The following is a 23,479-nucleotide window of genomic DNA, read 5'->3' as shown; positions in this document are numbered from 1 at the left end:
AATTATTTTTCTATTTTGCACAGACAATGTTAATATTTGTAAAGCTTTGTTGCATTCGAGAATGCATCTAGTGGGGCATTACAATAAAATTAAGCATATTTAGTTCCACAACAGCAGATTTGTAATGTTACCTAAAATGTATTATGAGGAAAAATAACCCACATATATCGGCATCGGTATCGGCCGATATCGTAATCGAAAATTGAGAGTTGGACAATATCGGCATATCGGATATCGGCAAAAAAGCCAATATCGGACATCTCTAAGAATAACATTATCTTGAGAACACTGGAACGTTATAGCCTCTTACACTGGCCAAAGTATTTTCTCTATAAATTAGCCAGCACGTCCCCTGATGAGCCAGTCAAGCCTATAAAACAACAGGATTCAAAACTGATTTTTCATGGACTTGATGAATGGACTTGGCATGCTGCAGGGAGAGCTGACAGTGAGAAGACAAGTTTTGGTTATGGATAATGCAGACCATCAAAAGACACTGAGCTCAGCTCACACACATACACACACACACATGTGCGCGGGTGCGTGCACACACAGCCCAACCTTAATATCTTTGTGGGGCCCTTCTATTCATATTTACCCTAACAATAGCTAAAGAAGGCTAAACTGAGCCAAAACCAAAACTAACCCTAACCTGTAGGTGAGGAAATGTTTTTACACTTTTACTTTCACCAGTAACAACAAAACTACCCCAGCAAAAGGGTTAAAAACATGTGGGGTCCAGGATTTGGGCCCCACATGGAGCGAGGGCCCCAGCATGTGAATGTGCTCCAATAGCAGTGGCCACACAAAGGTAAATTGGTGTAGCACACACACACTCGCACGTACGCACGCACACACGCACACACACACACACACACCTAAAGCAGCTTACATTTCACAATAGTATGCTCACAACCAACATTCTGTGTAATGTCTTGAAGATATTTTCCCAGTGTCATGTTGGTCATTTCCTTTCCAGCTATGGTGTTTCTGTGTCTGCTGTGTATAATATTCGTAGATATAACAGCAGACACAGATAACACCACAGTGTTGTATCTCGACTAGTTCATAATTTGGGCAAACATGAACGGAGTGCACACTATTACTGCCTGATGAACTATGAACGAGTTCATTCTGGTGAATGCGAATAAACTACATGCAAAATTGGTTTAATAGGGTGCCATGTTTATGTGTTCAGGTGAAAAGCCAGCCAAATACATCGCAAAGAGACCCAATAATATAAGATGATATTTAACACATATATTTTCACTTTTCTGAAGAAAAATAAAAACGCTATCTGTGGTGTTATATAGGCTAAACATTGCCAATGATATTGAACAATATAGTGCGCAACAACCTCTTGCAGAAATAACTATGAACTAGTTCATTTTTGGAAGTATGAACAAACTATTAACTATAAACAATTATGAACTGTGAACAAACTTCATTGTGAAATGTGTGAACTGAACTAGTTCCTGTAGAAGATGAACTTTCTCAACACTGATAACAGTCTCCTTTGAACTCCCTACCAAAGCACCATGAGGGAATCCACATCATTAACATGAGACACGGCCATTACTTTATCATAGCCTGTAAATGCTGAGGAAACGTGCAGCAAAACAGTGATATGACCTTGAGAAATGATGGGAGAAGCCAAAGGAGGACTCATCCGTACACTTATGATACAGAGTTGCAGAGAAGCTCACAGGGAGATTAGTGGGGGTCAGTTGTACCAGGCCCAGGGAGACCAGGCCCCAGAAATTGGGCCTCCGTTACATTGTATGCATGGGGTAAGGGGCCCTTTCAGATGGCTTTGTCCCAGGTCTGGGGGGGGCAAAGCTGTCAGCAGTCCTGCAGAGCTGTGGACTTCTCCCTGTTCCCAGTCTAGCACAACCTCAACTTTATCTCTGCACAGGGAGGATTATTACTTTAGCAAATGTCTGTGCAGTGATGGATTCACAGGCACTGGCGCTAAACACCTTTTATCACATCCGCCTGTGATAATTTATGTGTTTTATGCCTTCCTCTTACAGCGCCAAAGTAATGTCAACAAATTTAACGTCTGGACACGAGCACTGCAGTTACAAGTACAAAGGGAACACATTTGAATGGGAGAACAGTTCCCCTCATGCATTTAAAATATGTATCAAAGGCTCACAAAACCTTGCCCAGGAACTGCTGGAGACATGCATGTTGCAACATATATTTTGTGCAGAAATAATGTTGGCATACAGACTTATTGTGAGCAACAGCCTCATTCAATTGAATTGTATAATTGAATAATATAATAATAATAATAATAATAATAATAATAATAATAATAATAATAATAACTAGATTGCATTTCCTCACAGAAAATGCTGGAGTATGCTTGCCCTCCATGCATTCGCTGCCCCTCATGCATGCGTTGCCCTTCATGCATGTTGCCCTTTGTGTAGGTTGCCCTTCATGCATTGCTCTTCATCCATGTTCAGCACACACACACACATACGCACACACACACACACACACACACACACACACAATCTAATACGTCTAAGTCAAAAACATGTTTTTTTGGTGTACCACCCCCTGGACACCATATTGTACATTTGCATATTCTTTGTTGTGCACCCTTTGGGCTAAGGGAAAGGTAAGAGCACCAAATAGATTTAAATTACTTGGCTGAAGTTCCTGGGCCAATACATTGAGGCCATTGGCCCATAGTGTAAATGGGGCTGATATTGACCTAAAACAATTTCGCTAATTGTGGCGCCCCCCTGGGGTCAATTTTCACAAAAATCGGTATGTAGCCTTTGGCTATAGTGAAGATAATGTGTACTCATTTTTGTTGTGATACGAGTAGGCGTTGCCGAGATATGAGCTCACTTCCTGTTTGGCGTCTTCGCCGCCAAATTTGATTGGCTCCTGTTCAAAGACGGTTCAAGAAATCAGTCCGTAACTTTCAGGGTAGCTGTATCTCAGTCTGAACATGATCTGATGAATTTTTCGGGACACTCTCACAAAAAATGTGGGAGGGGCGTCATTTTTATTGATTTTTACAACATTCAAAATTGAGGGAAAACTTTCAGAGGTCCAAAATTTTGTCAAAGGGTGCGTTGGATTCGGCTTGGTCCAAGGATAATGTGAATACCATTTTGGTTGTAATACATATGGGCGTTTCCGAAATATGAGCTAACTTCCTGTTTTGCCTCTTCAATATGGCCAAAACACAGTTTCGTCAATTGTGGCGCCCCCCAGTGGCCAATTATCCTCCAATTTGTCATTTGACCTCTAGGGGTGATGTCAGTCATGTGTATCCAATAGAGTTCTTCAGCGTTGACGTCAACTTGTATGCGGCGTTTGGACTTCCGGTTCTATGGCGATTTTTTACATTGCAACACGCCATAGAGATACAGGTTTGGCAAAAATATAAGTTGCACGCCAAAAACGAACATTAGCGTGTCCCCGCATCCCTTTCTCATTAGTGGAACGGATCGTATCATCATGTTGGTGTATTCACATGTTAAATCATGACGATTATAATTCAATAATGCTAACCCCTTTCTGATCATTAAAACTTCCGAACTACATGCTTTCCTTTGGTTGCCATGGGTACAACCCTCCGCACGTACATGACGTTAGATACAGGCGCCGCTTCTGTAGTCGCCAAAAGTTTCCGGGTTTAGCATATGGACGCAACATCGTATTTATGTCGAAGTTTGACACAAAATGATCAACCATGTCATACCTACAGCCTATTTTTAACACCCTCGACAGTTTGCGGGGGTTCGCTAAGCGCGTGCTTGCACTCGGAGCTTATTTGAAACTGGCCCCTATTCATTCCCAATGGAGGCCGGAAGCCGATACGAACCAGGAAGTCCTTAAATGCTAACATGAAAGACTACAATCTACTACATGCTTCTGCGTTACTGAAGAACTCTATTAAGTTGTGATCTGACATGTCGTTACCGAGATATGAGCTAACTTCCTGTTTGGCGACTTCAATATGAGCTAAAACACATTTTCACAAATTGTGGCGCCCCCCATGTTCCAATTTTCACGAAAATTGGTACGTAGTCCCTGGCTATAGTGAGAATAATGTGTATTAATTTTAGTTGTGATACGAGTAGGCGTCGCCGAGATATGAGCTCACTTCCTGTTTGGCGTCCTCGCCGGCAAATTCGATTGGTTCCTGTTCGAAGACGGTTCAATCAATCGCTCCGCAATTTTTAGGGTAAATGTATCTCGTTTGGAACATGCTTTGTGTAAATTTTCGGGACGATCCGCCATAAATTGTGGACGGGGCGTCATTTTTATTGATTTTTACAAAATTCAAAATGGCGGGAAAACTATCCAGGCGGAAAATGACGTCTTAGGGTGCGTTGGATTCGTCTTAGTCCAAGGATTCCAGGGATACCAAGTTTTTGAAAATTGGACCTACGGTTCAAAAGTTACCGTTTTCCTGTTGGTGGCGCTAGAGAGTTCGAGGTACCCCCGTGAAAAATACAAAACCTGGTCGTCTGACCGAGCCGAACGGATTTTCTATCTTGAGCGGTTCTTCAAAACGAATGGATTTCGTAGAAGAAAGAAGAAAATTAATAAGCCGTAAACGGGCAAGCATGGCAAGCATACTAATAATAATAATAATAAATATGTAGATTGGAAGTTTTGGCACAAATGTAGTCAACAACCTACATAGGCCTACATAAGCAATTCAACCATATTTCACTGTCAAAAAGTCTTCTTAGTCTAGGCCTACATACTGAACAAACAGCGCCATCTGCAGGTGAAAATGGTGTGACCAAATTTCTTAACCATTTGTGTAAACAAAACTTACTTGCCCAGACCCAGACCCATTACACTATGTAGGCCTATAATACAATATGTTACTGAATGACACATGACGTGTCATTAATCATATTTCATACTAATCATATTTGGGGCCCATGTGGTTATGGGTCTTCAGCCCATAGGCTATGATTGAAACACATAATATTTCTCTTAGCAGTTAGTGTCAGAGGGAACGCGCATACTTGCCGCTGGTTCCTTTCCATCTCTCCTCTCTCTGATTTGATGGATTTTAACTGAAAAAAAAAACTACTTGAATCTGAGAGTGGGCGTGGAATTCGTTCCCATATTAAAGACGCACAGAATGGAACATTTCTTTACGACCGGATATCTGTGAAGATTAAAAGCTACCCTTGACTGCTACCACTGTCACTGCGCCGGGTAGGGTATATCCTTAGGAGCTATATTAGGCAGGCGGTTTGGCTATCGGCAGAACCAGTAGAATATTCAGCATCCTACAAGCGTCCTTCGGAAAACCTAAAATCACAAGCAACGTCAAATATGGGACTATTGCACACCCTCACAATTTGCATCTGTCTCCTGGCAACGATTGGGTCGGTCGCGAAAGGAAAGGATGTCAAACGCAGACATCACGAAAATAATGCCTTGCGCGATGGTGGCTCGGTACAGTCAGGTAAGTGGCGAGTACCCATGTCATGGCAATTATTTTAAAACGATATGGTTAATACATGATGCTATTTGCAGTCGAAGATGCGTAGTTGCTACTGGGTTACATCGACCTAATTGGTGTAGGCTATGCTTTGGCATAGACTAACCGAAGGTGAAATAACAAATACAGATTGTTGATTGTGCATAGAACTACACACGCACACGCCGCGCACGCACAATCAGATGCAGGGTTTAAATTTGGTTGTGATTTTACAGCGGACACTAGGCTATACAACCAATGTGTCCAGGATGAGGATGCATCCTACAGTTAAACAAATCACTTTTCAATTGAGACCATTCGCAGTGTATTTTGTTTATGACGGGAACTCCTAATGGCCTGATGAAAATGAATTAAAAATGGCTAAGTATGATGCGTAATAAGCAGGGAAGTTTAAGATGGGAGGTCCATGTGTCGAAACAACTTTATTTCCAAGGAACTGGCTTTTACGAGCGCGAGCGCACTCAGACAGAGAGAGAGAGAGAGAGAGAGAGAGAGAGAGAGAGAGAGAGAGAGAGAGAGAGAGAGAGAGAGAGAGAGAGAAATGCATTATAATTTTACATTCAATAGCCTAAATCTCACCTGAAAATCCTCCAACAGGTATTTGGACACCAGAGAAACCGAGACGACTCTTTGCCAGAGCCAGATTTGACTTTCAGCAAAGGCAGCAAGTGACGGTATGGTTTTTAACAAGTCTTTTTTACTTCTTTTCACTCTTCAATATCATTTTTCCCCCAAAGACTGATCTTAAGTTTATTGTGTGTAATGTAAACTTATCAGACTGCCAACATATATTTAAATAACTACTTTGTGTTCCAATCCTTCTACAAGTAGACACACTATCCAATGTGTAGCCCCCAGTCATATACAGTAGCCCACAACACTAACTGCATGAATCCTGAGTTATCTATGACTGAGCTGCTTGTTTTCATGTGCTCCACTGTGAACCCTACAGAGACCCAGATCGAGGACTGTGGCTGCCGTCACTGCCCAAGTTGCTGCAGCAAAAGCTGGTGGTGTCGCTCCGCCGGTGGTTCCAGCGGCTCCGGCGGCCCGTGTTGCTGGGCCGGCCACTGTTCCTGGTGCTAAGCCTGCCCCAGTGGTGGCGCGACGCTGCCCAGGACTGATGGAGCCCTGCTCCCCCCACATGCCCTGCTGCGACCCCTGTGCCTCCTGCCACTGCCGCCTCTTCAACACCATCTGCCACTGCTGGAGGATGAGCCACTTCTGCCCCAAGAAGACCTGAGTGCAGGGAGGAGCTTGCCTCCATCAGTGCTTATGCATCTTGTGCAGTTGCAAATACCATACAAAGATATATAATTGGATATTTATATACACTGTATAAATATGTGCGCACACACTTACAGACAGAAAAAACTGTGTGTGTGTGTGTGTGTGCGTGTGAGAGAGAGAGAGAGAGAGAGAGAGAGAGAGAGAGAGAGAGAGAGAGAGAGAGAGAGAGAGAGAGAGAGAGAGAGAGAGAGAAAAGAGATTGAAAGAGAGAGACATTGAGAATGAGATTGAACAAGTTGATAAACTCCTATTTTGTCTTGTAAAATAGATTCTATATACTGTATATAAGCTTATCTGGTGCTCATATTGGTGCCCTGATGTATTTGACATGCAATGCATAGATAAAGAATGACATTAGGAGCTGTCGTCACATGTGCTGTTTGCAGGTTTACGTTCATTGTTATTTTTTTTAATCTTCTGCATACGCAACTCTCACCAGTTCACTGTCTCGGTCAATAGAAGCTAAAAGGGAGGTGATGTGGGAAGATGGGTTTCAATGGATCTTGATCATTGCTTTAAGATAGAGTATGTATATTTTTGGTAGTTTATTTCCAGAATGCATGCTACTCATTCACACGTTATCTTTTTCATGACTACTATTTCCACCACCATCAATTTCTAAGTATTCATTACAACTGTGAAAATGAAACTTTTCATCCATCAACAGGTGCTGGAACTTCTCGACATTTGTCATTTTGAATTTCCAGTTGTAGACATCTTTACCTGAAACACTTACTAAACTTAAATATTTACGAAAAGATCAAATTTGGGAATGGGCAGCATTATTACAATGAGCAGCATAGTTGGCATAGATAGCCACCATCCTCTAACTTTAAGTAAGTGATCATTATTATCATCATTATCCTTTGTGCAGCTATTCCGTAGTTTTAGTCATCGGTGCGCTCAAACGTTGGGTGCGTCTGTGTAACATTGTGCATTAAACTTTTTAGTGAGGAGAACAAGCAAGAGATTGCTGAGTCTCAGTAAACACAAGCTTTGCAGGTATGACTGTACAACTCTGGAAGCAACTGTGAAATCTCAGCCTTGATTTCTCTCATTAGTCTCTCACTACAGCTGTTCTTTTCCTTCCATTACTTCTCCTCGTGATCCTGGACTGACATATTGATTTAATGTCATCATACTGGGCTTCTGGCTGCTCAAAAAAAAAACCACACGGACCACCTCTTAATGATCAGATACCCACGTCTTGCATTGTTATTTTTGTACAATAAAACTATTTTGATACGTAACCCACTTGTCTCTTGTCTCCACACTAAGCACACAAACGGTCTCATGCTCCCCTGCCCATCTGTATTTTTAACGGCTCTGCAAGCACAAGCTGTCGTGTAGTAATCTGATCCTGGGGAGTGGGTGACAATGAGGGATGTATGGGCCGTGCATAGACTCGAACCGAGCAGGAGGAACTGTAAGGGGCTGTACGGTTTGCTGGAGTGATGGTGTTGGGAGTACATTATTACATTTCACCGTGTAGGGTTTACAAGAACTGTGCAGTCCCTCTGCTCAACCCTTGTTCGTATCGTATGCATCCGTCAACGCAGAAGGCGCAGGCGGAAACACAGGCGCGCAGTACAGTACAGTAAGCCTGCCAGAACGGTGATCTACGGGTGAACGTGTTTGGGTACAGTCTGTTCTGAAGCCTCACATTTAGCTTTTGACTGATGGATTTTGTCAGACTGTGTGCGTTCTTTAGGTGTCGGGAGAGGGGTAAAACAATATACAATATATTACCACATTGTTTAGAGTTCCCAAGACCATACTGCAGGGCTGACGTGCAAAGAGCGGAGAGTAGAGGGGTTGCTTGCCTAAATATATTGCAGGATACTTCTGGGGAGAATTACACAGGTTTGATGTAATGTGGCATTTCTGACATAATCACACGTCCTAGGGGGAAAAGAGTTGTACATTAAAAAAAAAAACATAAAACAAAACACTAGTGTGACTATTGTTTAATTTGGTCAGTAAGAAACCGTAACAATGGAATGCCTCACAATCATAATGAAACAATACATACGTACAAAAGACAGAAATACATTCATTGGGTGCATCCCAATATGTGACCTTGCCTCCTCCACTTGCCTCCTCCACTTGCTTCTCGTCATGATGACATCACTGACAACAGCATTATATTTCAATATCTTGCAAAAGCTCAATTGTAAAGTCTTTTTCTCATTTGCAATTGGGATGGTGAATGAAAAACAGTTCCTCAAAAGTTGTTGTGGCGAGGCTGACAGCTGGGAAACTTTATAGTTTTCTCCACGGAGGAGGGGCCAGGAGGCGGGACGAGGAGACAAGCACAAGTGGAGGAGGCAAGGACACATATTGGGATGCACCCATTGTGTGAGTGTGTGTGCCTCTGCATGTGTGTGTGTGTGTGCATGTGTGCATGCTTGTGTGTGTTGTTACTGTTGTTGAGATCAAAAACACATTGGTTGTGGACTCACTGAAATCACTTTAAGCTGTCCTTGCACAGACCATGTTTCACAAAGTTGGTGAAAATGCAGCGCTGAAATGTGTACATGAGGGAAGAAGCCAACCAGCTCCAGTTCAATCAATGTCAAAGTGAAATAACCAGACGGCATTGTATCCTTCCTATCAGAACTAACTGGAGAGGGTGACTTCATTAGAATTTGAGTGTCACTCACACAATGCTGCACACATCCATAATGTGCATAAGGGACAGTAGTTTGTTGCCCGCCTCTCGCCAGACCCTTGTGTATATCCGCTCAGCTTTGTGAGCTCACATGAAGGTATGGAGGACCTTCTGATTCGCCCTGCTCCCAAACAAAAATACAGTAGAACAGTAGAAGTAATTTGGCAATTCACGACAGGACTGGAAAACAGCAAGCGCTGCCTCCATCTTGTGTGTAGACCTGTGCTCCTCAATCAACGCAAATCAACGGAGAACAGGCCCACCTCTGTCAAAAAATGGCCTAAAACTGTGTGAATATGAAGTGAGAGATTCATCAAGGACCAAATTGGAAATGTCACACTGAATAGATAAGTCGATAAAACACATTTTAAAATCAGTTTATATTAGGAAGATATTTACTTGTAGCAGCACATTTTGACTAAAGTATTATCCTTGTAAAGTGTTGATGGAAATGTACACATTATTAAGCCAGGTTAAGTCAGGTTAAGTAGTTTGCTGTGTAAAATTCAAAACCATCGAGACAGTGACCAACTGCGTGGACATTGTGGGTTGAATGCATCCTTTTTCCAAGACGCAAAAGCGTACGTACTGTACACGATAGAATGTATAAAAACCTGGAGAGTCTGGAAGCGCTAAGTACAGAATAACATACAGTAGGTCAGAGGCAAAGACGACAACCATCTATAAATGCATTACAGTTTTACTACACCATAGCCCCACGACACACGCTGTTCCACCAGTGGAACACTGTAAGAGTCATTGAAAAGTTAACTACCATAGTACTACACTACTATGACATAACACAGGGCCTTTAGTAATGCACTACGACTTGGTCATTGCCATTCTGGTAACAGCAAATGTATAACTCAGTTTCTTAACGGGATGAAGTGCATAATGCTACGCACATTGTGCAGGGGCCTCCAGGGGGATGTAATTCCTCCTGCAGACGAGGACGTAGGCCTTGGCCAGCTTGCAGGAGGCGCCGCGGGGGGGCTCCACAGAGTGACAACCGCTCCGCTCACATACCGCCAGGAACTGCGATGGATCCACCTATATACAGTACACACACACACACACACACACACACACACACACACACACACACACACACACACACACACACACACACACACACACACACACACACACACACACACACACACACACACACACACACACACACACACAGAGCGCAAGGGACAAACTCCATCAGCTGAAACACATTGATGTAATTTTAATCTAATATCCTGCTTGTCATGTCCTGTTTGGGGAGATGTATAAGTGTTGTGTCCACACTGAACCAATGAGTGGTTAAAGAGGCAGAGGAAGAGGGTAGTGGGAAGCATGTACATCCAGCAGAAAAACATGTAGAAGTGGGAAAGGATCTGCACACTGCTTGCAAAATACTTCTTTATTTATTAGGAGCAACGTTTCGAAGTCTTTTGCAAGCAGTGTGCAGATCCTTTCCCGCTTCTAAAGAGGCAGAGGAACAACTGCAACCAGGTCGGCAGACAGCAATACTGGATCCAACACAAAATCATCAGATTTCATTCACACACACACACACACACACACACACACACACACACACACACACACACACACACACACACACACACACACACACACACACACACACACACACACACACACACACACACACACACACACACACACACACACACACACACACACACACACACACACACACAGTGAGTCCAATATGTATTTGATCCCTTGCTGATTTTGCCGGTTTGCCCACTAATAAAGACATGATCAGTCTATACATTTATGATAATATGTATTCAAACATGGAGAGACAGAATATCAAAAAGAAATTCCAGAAAATAACTTAAAATAATATATTTTAATTTATTTGTATTCAATTTAGGCCAATAAGTATTTGACCCCTCTAGCTAAAGAGGATAAAGTGCTTTGTGGCAAAGCCCTATATGTCTAGCACTGATGTTAGATGCTTCTTTTAGTTAATGACAATGTTTGTGCATATAGTAGAAAATATTTTTTGCCCATTTTTCTTTGCACATTATCTCTAAAACATTAATAGTTTGTGGAAGTAGCTTGGCAAATGGGAGGTTCAGTTCTCTCCATAGAATTACTATAGGGTTAATATTTGGAGACTGTCTAGGCCACTTCACGACTTTAATATGCTTCTTATTGAGCCACTCCTTTGTTGCATTGACTGTATGTTGTGTATTATTGTCATGTTGGGAGATCCAAAAATGGCCCACCCTTCAGTGTAGTGGTGGAGGGAAGGACGTTTGCACTCAGGATTGCACATTACATGTCTACCTCCATCCATTCATTGACGATGCGAAGTTGTCCTGTGCCTTGCCCAGACAAACACCCTCAAACCATAATGATACCACTTTCATGCATGATGGTGAGGAGGGTGTTCTTGGGATCATAGACAGCAGTACTCTTTCTCAAAACACATTGAATTGTGATAATGTCAAACAGCTTGATTTTGGTTTCATCTGACTACAGCACCTCCTTATCATATCCTAAACCAGTCTGATGTTTGTTGGCAAACCTCAAGTGGGACTGCGCCGGTTCCTTCTGAAGTAGAGGTACCATGTGTGCACTACAGGATTTTAAACCTCTGTGGCATTAAGTGCTACCAGTAGTTTTATCAGTGATTTTGGTCCCAGTAGCTTTGATATCATTGCCTAGTTCATCCCGTACAGCTCTAGGGTGATTTCTTTCTGTTCTCATGTTTATCAAATCCCTACAAAAGGTCAAATCTTGTATAGAACCCCAGACAGGCTGATGGATAGTCATTTTGTATTCCTCACATTTTGGAAGAAATGCATCAACAGCTGGGTCATTAATACCCAGTCTCTTTCTTGTGGCTTTGCAGTCCATTTAATCTTTGTTCAGGTCTAACATCGTGTCCCTGATATCATTTGACCACTCTTTGGTCTTTCCCATGCTGGTGAGGTTGGAGTGTGACTGATTCACTCATACTATTGACTGATTCTGCTGATTCAATGTGTCTTTTATGCATGTTAGTATGTACAGGTGTCTTTAATTCAGATGACAAGTTGATCGGAAGTGCCCATCTGGTCTGTGGGCCCGGAACTGTAATCAGTTGACAGGGGATCAAATACTTATTTTGCTCGATGAAATGGAAATAAATTAATATATATTCTCTTCAGTTAATTTCTGGATTTTCTTTTTGATATTCTGTCTCTCCATATTAGAATACATATTATCATAACATTTATTGACTGATCATGTCTTTTTTAGTAGGCAAACCAACAAAATCAGCAAGGGATCAAATACATATTGGACTCACTGTATGTATATATAGGGCATAGAGCGAACCTGATGACGCATTGGGCGAAACGCGTTGTTCGCTCCGAGAAATAAAGTAAAGAAAACTAAGCAGTGTGCGGTGTCTCTCATATATATATATTACACACATGGAAACTGACCAGTAGTACTGATTTATTTTTATAACGAATACAGAACGAATATAAAACAATAATAATAAAATATTGGAGATACAAGATTTATGATGGGCAGCAACGATTTCATGGGACATGAACAGCAGCACTCACCACTCTGAAGCACGAGCTGAGAGGGGAGTCCGGGCTGGAAAAGAGGGCGGAGCAACTGGAGGGGTCGGAGGTCACGTTCTGGCAGAGCCACGCCTTCTCAGGGGCCTCGTTAGGACACTGCGGCTCCACCTGAAACACAGCTGCTGAGATGTTGATGCAGGTAAACAGCCAGGGATGGGCTAACCCAGTGTTTCTCAACGTTTTTTTAGGCGAGGCACCCTTTCAATTCATGAGAAATTTCAAGGCACCCCAAACCAACAAGCCGTAACATGGCATCGCATCCGATACCACAAAAGCTTAGAAAAGTAACACATTTGGAGACGTCACACGACCTACGTTGGAAGTTGCAGCTGACTGGGGCGACCTATATTTACTTTGTTGTGCGTAAATGGCAGATGAAAGATTCCACTGACTAGCATTAATTTATCAATTTAGACAAATATGTATTATGTTACATAATTTATTTATCAGCCACGTTTCCGCGGTACCCCTGAGGGGGGCCCCGGCACCCCTGTTGAGAAACACTGAGCTAACCAACAGAGACTTCCATTAGATGGATTAGATTTGATGACTTTTATTGGTACCCAATAAATAAGGTAAGATTTGATTTGCAGTCAGGTGATCTACACTCATACAAAATATTTAAAACATTTAGGACACACACAAGCATACAAGCATTCCACACTGAATATTTAGACAATGCCAAAAGTGGTGCATCCTATTAAAAAGACATGGTGTCACATAAAGTGACAAGGATTAAAAAATATAGTAGATTGATGAATATATAAAAATGAGGTACACATGTAAGACAATAGACATAATTATGTTAAAACAATATAATGTGTAAAATAAAATGTGCCATCACAAAGCTACCATAACCTGATCTAAGGAGCAGAGATGGGACCAAGTCACCAAGTCAAGTCAAGTCACAAGTTAAGATACATTTGACCAAGTCAAGTCCAAGTCCAAGTCGTACCGAAGCAAGATCTTGTCCAAGTGCACGTCCAAGTCTCGAGTCAATATCGTAGAAGTCAAAGTCAACTCACAAGTCATTCCTAATATTGTTAAGTCAAGCCTCAAGTCATCATTTTGTGACTCAAGTCTGACTCAAGTTACATGTCACAAGCAAAGATGTTCAATATGGTGACCCGAGGTAAATCATACCAGATGTCACCAATGCAACCAAGTGGGATCAAGTCCAGTCTCCTAAATGGGTGTGTGACCTTCCACTGAAGCCCATTCATTCGTTTAGTCTCAAATGGGTGCCATGCAATTGCAGCGTCAATATAATTACGTCATATGGATTCCGGAAAAAAACTCCTTATGAACTGCCTCTATCTTATCAATAAAAGTCTCTGGCCACAGGTGCTTGGGAACCACAGGCCCAAAGAAGCCAGGCCAAACTGGCCCCATGTACCCTACAGCCTACTGAGGCGCAAAATGCTTTTGCTCACCTTGTCCCTATTGAGAAGTCTAAGCGACACAAAATCACTTGTATGTGATCATTCCTACACTGTGGTTACTCTAATCACTTCAACAAACTACAAACAAGTCTTGTATTTAACACTTATGGGAGTCCCTCAGATGATCAAGCTAGAGTGAGTTGGCTCCCTGCCGTGTGTATACATGGGTTTGCGGTGTTTGTAAACACGATATTGTGAGGAGGGTCAAGACACTGGCAGCCAACCACGTGAGCTAATCTTTTGACTGACAGCGGTTTCCAACAATCAGAGGTTGAGTTGTGCGCAGCTAGGTTCGCGCAGCCAGGGGAAAACAAAAATTAAGAACCCATGTATACACTGTGTATTCTGAACCCCATACACAGAACTACTGGCTGGTGGGATTCTCTCCAGGCGCTCTGGCTTCTGTCTCTTGCCATGCCGCGAGGTCGGTAAATACTGTCAAGCTTTTGGAACTGAAACACGCTGTTCTTCTGCACCTGCCAACTTTGGGAGAACTCCGCCAGGTCCGCGGCCAGGAAACCATCTGGGCGGGTGAAGTCATTGGTTGCCTCATTGTCATTGGTACCCAGAAGGCCAGTGGACACACCTGTGGGGCAGAGGCCATAGAGGTCAGGGTTCAAAGAGCAAAGGTCATTCATTCATTCATTCATTTATTATGCTCATTGCCTCTCCATCCATTGATCTTTAGATTTATTGTTTCGGAACAATGGTGAAGAGGACAAAAAAGTACTCTCTCCCTCTCTCTCTCTCTCTCTCTCTCTCTCTCTCTCTCTCTCTCTCTCTCTCTCTCTCTCTCTCTCTCTCTCCCATGAATGAAATGACTGGGGAATACTACAATATAAATAATGCGGAACAGTTAAACATAGACTTATTCAATTTCAAAAACAACTAGCAATAATATCACACTCCAAAAAGATTTCCAACATCAATAACTTCTAAAGAGACTACTAAAATGAACTCTGTAAAAGCAATCAATTTTGCAGCCAGGAATTAACAACCAGAGTAAAATATTTATGGCTTTTCTACCGACAAACCTCAGGGAGCATACATCAAATTGTACTGGTATCACTTATATTGGACTGGACTACTATCTCAGGCTAACGAGTAACCTGATTCAGCCAGTCAGCCAGAGAAATGAGGTGATGCCGGTCTTACCATGCAGCCATCCATCCAGGGTCACGGTGCACACGCTCTGTTGTGGATCACATGACACGAACAGACCTCTATCATTGGACACCTTGATGAGTTGAATGTCTCTCTGAATAGTGACACCATTGTGCCTGTAGGGTGGGTGAGTAACACGGCAGTCCACCTGGACCTATAAAATGACAGCAGATCAGTCTTTTGCTTTTTTATCTTAATCTATGAGAAAAGAGGCATTATTTACTTTATCTCACATAGGTCTAAATTGCCTTTTTACGGTCATCGCTGCAATCTAATATCACAATGTTTTGTCATATCTGCGGTATTTAAACCCTACAATAGTAGTAGACGGAATGATGGATGGGTACCTGCCCATTGGAATGAATGGCCACACTGCTGTTGTTCATCCTCAGCACCAGGGTGCGCTGTGACTTTGCTCCAGGGCTCAGCAGCACGCTAAAGGACCCTCCACTGGCATCAGAGGCCAGCATCAGGGCACAGGAGGCTGGCACCTCATACAGATGCCCATCAAATGACACTGCAAACTCATCAGCCACCAGCACAGCTTGGTCTGACAGAGGAGGAAGATAGTAGAGAAGTGTGTATAGTAACTTTATTGATCCCCTGGGGGAAATTAAGCTGTCAAGTAGCTTACATAAATACACATAATGCCTACACAGACATTTCAAGACACGTATAACACAAGTAATAAGGAGGGAAAAATAAAAACTACAAAAAATCAATTGTGCAAAAAAATATTCTGTGGGTTGGAGTAGACAAATGTGCAAAAACATACTCTGTGAGTGGAGATAGACAAGATTAACATGACCAGAAATGAGTGTTGACAGATACATCTTTGATATAGTATTGTGATGTAGAAGTTAGAGAAATAAGATTTTTGAAGAAATTAGTTTTGAAGAAGCTCTTTTTTGCAAAGTGGTGCTGTGACTGTTAGAAAGGTGTTCAAGAATATGAAGTGTAAATATATATTTCTTTAAAAAAAAAACATACCTTGTTTGTTGATCTACAATAAGATCCTGTCACAAACTTGAATTTTACATTTATTTCCTCACAATGTCTTGACATTTCCTTCAACTACGAGGTGTAGCCTACAATATGCCCTGTAAAGCACTATACTACTAGTCCCAATACAATACAATACAATACAATATGTATTTTATATAGCACAGTATCACAACTATGAAATTGAATTCAAAGCGCCATCAAAATACACATGAACAATAAAAATACACAAAATTCCCACATTCACACACCAACTCTGCCGGCTGCCACACGGCCGGGGTTCACGTGAGAATGTACACACACACAAACAAAGACAATAAAAAAAGAAATGATCATAACAGCCTAATTTTATAGCATCATAGCTATCTATGTGTAGCTCTACTTATTATTACTCACGGTTGAAGGGGCTATCTATGTGTAGTTCTACTTATGATTACTCACGGTTGAAGGGGCTATCTATGAGGCTTATGATTACTCACGGTTGAAGGGGCTATCTATGAGGCTTATGATTACTCACGGTTGAAGGGGCTATCTATGAGGCCTATGATTACTCACGGTTGAAGGGGCAGTTCTACTTATTATTACTCACGGTTGAAGGGGCTATCTATGAGGCTAATGATTACTCATGGTTGAAGGGGCTATCCATAAGGCTTATGATTACTCACGGTTGAAGGGGCTATCTATGAGGCTTATGGTTACTCACGGTTGAAGGGGCTATCCATAAGGCTTATGATTACTCACGGTTGAAGGGGCTATCTATGAGGCTTATGGTTACTCACGGTTGAAGGGGCTATCTATGAGGCTAATGATTACTCACGGTTGAAGGGGCTATCTATGAGGCTTATGGTTACTCACGGTTGAAGGGGCTATCTATGAGGCGCCTCTTGAGGTGGTAGAGCTCGGCGGCAGGGTTCATGCGGCCCAGTGCCAGAAGGGGGCGCACCACCATCTCCTCCAGCAGCAGCTCTGTCACCCCTGCCTGGCCCAGCCGCCGCCACGAGCCACCGGGCAGGAGCAGCCGCAGCCGCACCTCGTAGTCACTATGGCAACCAGAAATATAGACACACACACGCACACACACACAAGCATACAGACAAACAGACAGACAGTCAGACACACAAGCAGGCAGTCAGACAGGCAAGCAGGCAGGCAGGCAAGCCGGCAGACAGACGAACCTACACACACATACATACAGACACACAGACACAGCTCCCAAGGTCGCTGGACAAATTTGGGATGCCTTTCCACAGAGAGAGACATGGACAAAGGCCATGTTTCAGACATTTATTCTGTTGTGATGGGAAAAGGTGTATCCCTGGGATGGGAATGCAAGGTCCTCTCTGCCAGACCACATCCTTCTTGGGCCAGCTGCCTCTCTTTGTGAAGCAATCTTGCTGTTGTTACCAGCAGGGCTTTGAACCAGATTTTCTTAGCCAAGTGGCTCATTCTGAACAGAAACCGTATTTTAACGTTTTTGGATTTTGGTTCCATCCTAAAATATATGCTTCCGAACCGGTTAGAGCATTACAATACACGATACGATTATACTTTATTGACAGTTTACACTGAAATTCATTTTGCATCCCTGAGCAANACCAGAGCCGGTTCTGACCTCTGTGGGGCCCTAAGCAAAAATATGCCAAGGGGCCCCCCTAACTATATGTAAAAAAACAATCCCTCATTTTTTCCAGTATTCCATATTTGGGCAGCCATAGGCACTACATACTCCCACAGACCCTAGGGCCAGATTACACTTCCGGCCTGATAAACTGACTCACACGTGGATATACATGAATTAAATTATTATTATTATATGAAATTATTACCCACAAAGGTTAAACAGAGTCTCACAATGTGGCATACAAGTCCTTATTAGTAATCTAAAGAATTTGAAAAAAAAAACACATGGTCTAACCATAAAAGTTCCCATTAATTTAGAAATGACACAAACTAGACTGGATGCCAACAAAATACATTTCCTTTAGCACAGGTGTTGCCAAAGAGTAGCCTAAATTAGATATTGGAGGCTAGGCTTGCACATCTTAAGACATAAGGCTTGCACATGCAAGACGTGGTGGTAATGTGAAAGTAGGTGAGCAAGTGAATAGCCTACACTGCGCGCCCTCGCTTAAGTCTTCTCTGGCCAGGAGGAGTAAAATGAACAGGTTGCATTTCTCCTCACAAAGTTAACGTTCCAAGCGGAGTTAATTCGCTGTTAAACGTTTGTTGATCACTCTCCATCTCCCTCTGCAAGCGGGGCTGGTGCACGATACCCACACACGACTTTCATTGTTTTGGCGAGCTCATTAGAAAAGCCGACTTGATGATGGACTAGGCTACTGACAAAATTATTCAATACAATTTTCGGGAGATAGACAGATCATAATCGCAGCTTTCAGTCGCGCACACATCCAAACACACAGACGCGCGACCCGTCCCTTTCCTCTCCTCTCCTCCGGGAGGGCGCAAGCACACGCACACACACACACACACACACACACACACACACACACACACACACACACACACGGCACCCCTTCCTATCTCATACTCTCCTCCGTTGATTCGATTGCACTCACGTTTCGTCGGCTAGAAGTCAGCTGATGTTTCTCAACTAGGCAGCTACTAGGCCTACAACTTTCACAAACAGCAGTAAGGCATTGACAGCAAGACATAATTTCCTTCACTCGAAGCCATGGGCAGGAACTCGGCATTGTTGTGAGATTCTCACTCAAGATTCTCACTCCTGTTCCATCCGAAATTAACCACAGAAGAAGGGGCGAATCACGTAGGCCTAGTTATGTGACGGAATCAATAATAAGTTCGTCGTTTTTTAAATTAGCCTATATATTTTTTTTTACCTCAACGTAAGTGACGTCATGGGCAACGCGAGGCCCTACGCTGTGAGCGTAGTGAGCGTTATGGGCCCGCCGGCTCTGAGCAACACTCATTTAAGACAAGCATACACATAACATCACATCACAAGACTATTGCACAACTGACAACTGACACAGGCCTGTATACAGACATACATGCATACATACATGAATTTTTCGTTCCTGAACCGGTTAATAACATTTCTTATTTGTGTTCTTTGTGGTGCTCATCAATGTGCATGGGGTGAGGTGAGACATTTGCTATCCAGACACTGCTATGCCCCTGTGGATATGAGCACACATGCATGCCAGGTGTAAATGCATGGATTAAGCTACTAGATTGTCCTGCAGACATCGAAACCCATTGAACAGTTCACATACTAATTGATGGTGTAAAAGGGTGAGAGTGGGGGTGGGGAGAAGGGTGTGTGCAGGGACAGATTACACCATGGGCCTACTGGGCCCAGGCCCAGGGTCCCAAGAGCCAAGGGGGGTCCTGAAGTTCTATCCTCTACTTTTACATTCTCATATTCTGTTCACAACTGTATTTTAAAAATTTCTCACAAGACAACATCCCAAACCCCTAACCACATAGGGGGGGTTTGTTATCTGGCCCAGGGGCCCATGGAGTCATAATCCCTCCCTGGGTGTACAGTATATCACGAAAGTGAATACACCCCTCACAGTTTTGCAGATTTTTGAGTATATCTTTTCATAGGAAAGCATTACAGAAATGTAACTTTGACACAATGATTAGTGACCTTTTAACAACATATTTAAGCGCTTAAATGTCTTGTTCACTCAGAAAAAAACAAAATACAACCATTAATGTTTGAACATGTACTCACAAAAGTGAGTACACCCCAGATTAAAATCCGGTAGAGAAGGGGCTATGTTGGCTCGAATCGTCTCGAAATGAAACGAAATGAAAAGGGATGACAAGGGAGGTCATCAGTGTGCGTTTCAACCTTTCTTTGCATTGAACTTTTAAAATTTGAGTCTGCATCTGGCTTAAATAGATTGGTGTGAGATTTGAATGCAATCCTATGGAGAATATCATGATCTGCTTCAGTAGTCACAGTGCATGTTGACATGCATGTTTCTTTTAGGTGTATTTCAGATTGCCAATGTTGACAGCATTCATGCATCCCCAAACCATGTCAGTCCCACTACCATGCTTGGCTTATGAGAGGATACACCTTTTTTTGTAAAACTCACTTGTTTACCACCACACATGCTTGACACCATCTAAAGCAAATTTGTTTATCTTGGTCTCTTCAGATCACACAACATGGTTCCAGTGATTCATATCCTTGGTCTGTTCATCTCTCTTGAGACCAAGATAAACAAATTTGCTTTAGATGGTGTCAAACATCTGTGGTGGTAAACAAGTGAGTTTTACAAAAAGGTGTATCCTCTCATAAGCCCAGCATGGTAGTGGGACTGACATGGTTTGGGGATGCATGAATGCTGTCAACATTGGCAATCTGAAATACACCTAAAAGAAACATACATGTCAACATGCACTGTGACTACTGAAGCAGATCATGATATTCTCCATAGGATTACATTCAAATCTCACACCAATCTATTTAAGCCAGATGTAGACTCAAAATGTAAAAGTTCAATGCAAAGAAAGGTTGAAACGCACACTGATGACCTCCCTTGTCATCCCTTTTCATTTCGAGACGATTCGAGCCAACATTGCCCCTTCTCTACCGGATTTTAATCTGGGGTGTACTCACTTTTGTGAGTACATGTTCAAACATTAATGGCTGTATTTTGTTTTTTTCTGAGTGAACAAGAAATTTAAGCGGTTAAATATGTTGTTAAAAGGTCACTAATCATTGTGTCAAAGTTACATTTCTGTAATGCTTTCCTATGAAAACATATACTCAAAAATCTGCAAAACTGTGAGGGGTGTATTCACTTTCGTGATATACTGTATGTGGAGAGGGCTCGGGGGTAAGGTGACCGCCAGGTGTGGTGTTACATACCTGTGAGAGAGGCGGCACGCCGACGCTAGTTGCCTCTTGGCGCCCATCAGTGCCGCTGCCAGCCTCGCCTCCACCCACTGCACCGCCTGCTGGCACACCTGGGAATTACAGCAGAGAGGACAGGTCACACAACTATGAACAAAGCCGTATAGTCCAGGGCTATTCAAATGGAGGCCCTGGGGCCAGATGCGGCCCTTGGATGGCAAGGTTCTGGCCCCCCATAATGTCAGGAGAAGATGAAAACAAATATGTGTGATATCTGTGGCCCTGCATAATTTGTGATCACTAACACTTCAGGTTGGGGATATCTCTATATGTATTCACATGAGAATGAAATCTTATCTGAAATAGTGTCGTAAATAGACCATCCTAAGGCTACTAAGAAAAAGAGAAGTGAATGTCTGTTCTGTCTGGGAAGCTATCCGTTTGTTTTGCACCCTAACCTCAGACACTGTGCTGCTCGCAGTTATACAGATTTTATGTTCGGCCCCTTCACTGGAGGCAATTGAAAAACTGGCCCTCTGACATTCAATTGAATACCCCCGGTATAGTCCATATGTGTCCTGTTTTAGAGATATTGCTATGCCACATTAGCAGCAACAACAATATCCAACCTAATAGCAGAGGTGTCAAAAGTAAAAGTAAAAGTACATTTGTGGTGTAATTACAACACTAGCACATGGCATTACAATGCTGTACACCATTTATTCCATTGTATGTAATGAGATACATAGACTGTGTTGTTACTGAAAAACAAGGACCCACCACAAACTTGATCCAACCAGTACAGATGTAGGTCTACTGCTTACTCAGTGTACTCAGTACACATGCTTTACTTTTACTTTTACTCTTGACACCTCTGCCTAATAACAATATTTTGAAGTCCTTACAGCAGAGAGAACAGGTCACACAAATATGAACTGCTGCTGTTACTTGGCCTTACATGGTCTTAATAGACACATCCTTTATCTTGTGACAACGCCTAACCGCACAAATAGACCAAGCGCGACATGAGCGAAGCGAGCGACGGAAGTAATTGACTTTGTATTGAGTCGTGCGACAATAGCGATTCTGGAGACTAAAGGTGATTCGTGCGACGAGAGCGACAGTTTGAAGTTGAAATCCTTTCAACTTTCTATGACGCGGTTCGGCGACCAGCCGCGACAGCCAATGACGGTATAGAGGTCAGTGACTAGAGCCAGTGGGAATGTTTGAATGCTTTGCCGTCTGCCTGTAGGGACAAACTCTTGTCTCTTCAATCGCTCGTATCGCTTGCTGCTGCACTCTGTCGCTTGAATCGCATCGCGCCTGGTCTATTCGTGCGGTTATGGTCCATATGTGTCCTGTTTTAGAGATATTGCTATTCCACATTTGCATCAACAACAATATCCAACCCAATACCAATATTTTGAATGTTGCCGTAGTTATTGCACTTTGCTCTTTCAGGGTGGAGCTGATTAGACTTTTAAAATGTGCTGATCTAAGCACCGTTGGACATTGCACTGTAACATTATGATTCTCGTTAGGAAACCAACTGAGTTTCTCAATGCCTTTTCTCAAAAGTTTCATTTGTTGATGACATACCCAATGTTCTTAAATAATTACATTTCATGGTGAATTGGTGTTGTTTAATACATTGGGACAAGATGAACAAAACCTGACGCTGTATAACTTGATTTCAAACAGTTGTTGTCCATGTTGGAACAATGTCTGTGGGAGAGAAATCACACAATCAAATTATCGTCCCTGAGCGTCGTCCCGGCTTGTAAATTGTGGTCAGGATTGGAGACATGCACATCTGGAGACAACACCAACACCTCCTTAGCATGGCTAGAGGATCAAACAGACTGGATGGGTGTTAACTCGTCCTACAATTCCAAAACGATTGGTAATCATGTCCATTTTCCCCACCCCCACCTGGCATTGGGACTAAAG

General features: G+C 42.7%; 2 protein-coding genes across 2 annotated transcripts in view; one reads left to right on the top strand and one right to left on the bottom strand.

Moving 5' to 3' along the window:
- Positions 1-5,159: 5,159 nt before the first annotated feature.
- asip2b (agouti signaling protein, nonagouti homolog (mouse) 2b) lies at positions 5,160-8,018 on the top strand. Its single transcript, XM_063220433.1, has 3 exons — positions 5,160-5,464; positions 6,098-6,174; positions 6,453-8,018. Exons 1-3 carry the CDS (start codon positions 5,332-5,334, stop codon positions 6,741-6,743), a joined length of 501 nt encoding a protein of 166 aa, XP_063076503.1. The 5' UTR covers positions 5,160-5,331; the 3' UTR covers positions 6,744-8,018.
- Positions 8,019-9,154: 1,136 nt separating this feature from the next.
- The window catches only part of LOC134466078 (uncharacterized), a 66,666-nt gene continuing 52,341 nt past the window's right edge, over positions 9,155-23,479 (bottom strand). Inside the window, exons 56-62 of the mRNA XM_063219975.1 lie at positions 21,545-21,642; positions 17,527-17,711; positions 16,017-16,219; positions 15,661-15,823; positions 14,982-15,091; positions 13,043-13,171; positions 9,155-10,511 (exon numbers count right to left, since the gene is read on the bottom strand). Of these exons, the coding sequence (XP_063076045.1) occupies positions 10,359-10,511; positions 13,043-13,171; positions 14,982-15,091; positions 15,661-15,823; positions 16,017-16,219; positions 17,527-17,711; positions 21,545-21,642 (1,041 nt within the window). The 3' untranslated portion in view covers positions 9,155-10,358. The remainder of the gene's footprint in view (positions 10,512-13,042; positions 13,172-14,981; positions 15,092-15,660; positions 15,824-16,016; positions 16,220-17,526; positions 17,712-21,544; positions 21,643-23,479) is intronic.

The sequence above is a fragment of the Engraulis encrasicolus genome, chromosome 16, assembly GCF_034702125.1.
Source record: "Engraulis encrasicolus isolate BLACKSEA-1 chromosome 16, IST_EnEncr_1.0, whole genome shotgun sequence".
Lineage (NCBI taxonomy): Eukaryota > Metazoa > Chordata > Actinopteri > Clupeiformes > Engraulidae > Engraulis > Engraulis encrasicolus.
The sequence above is the reverse complement of the archived record's forward strand: the minus strand, read 5'-3'. Positions and strand labels throughout refer to the sequence as shown.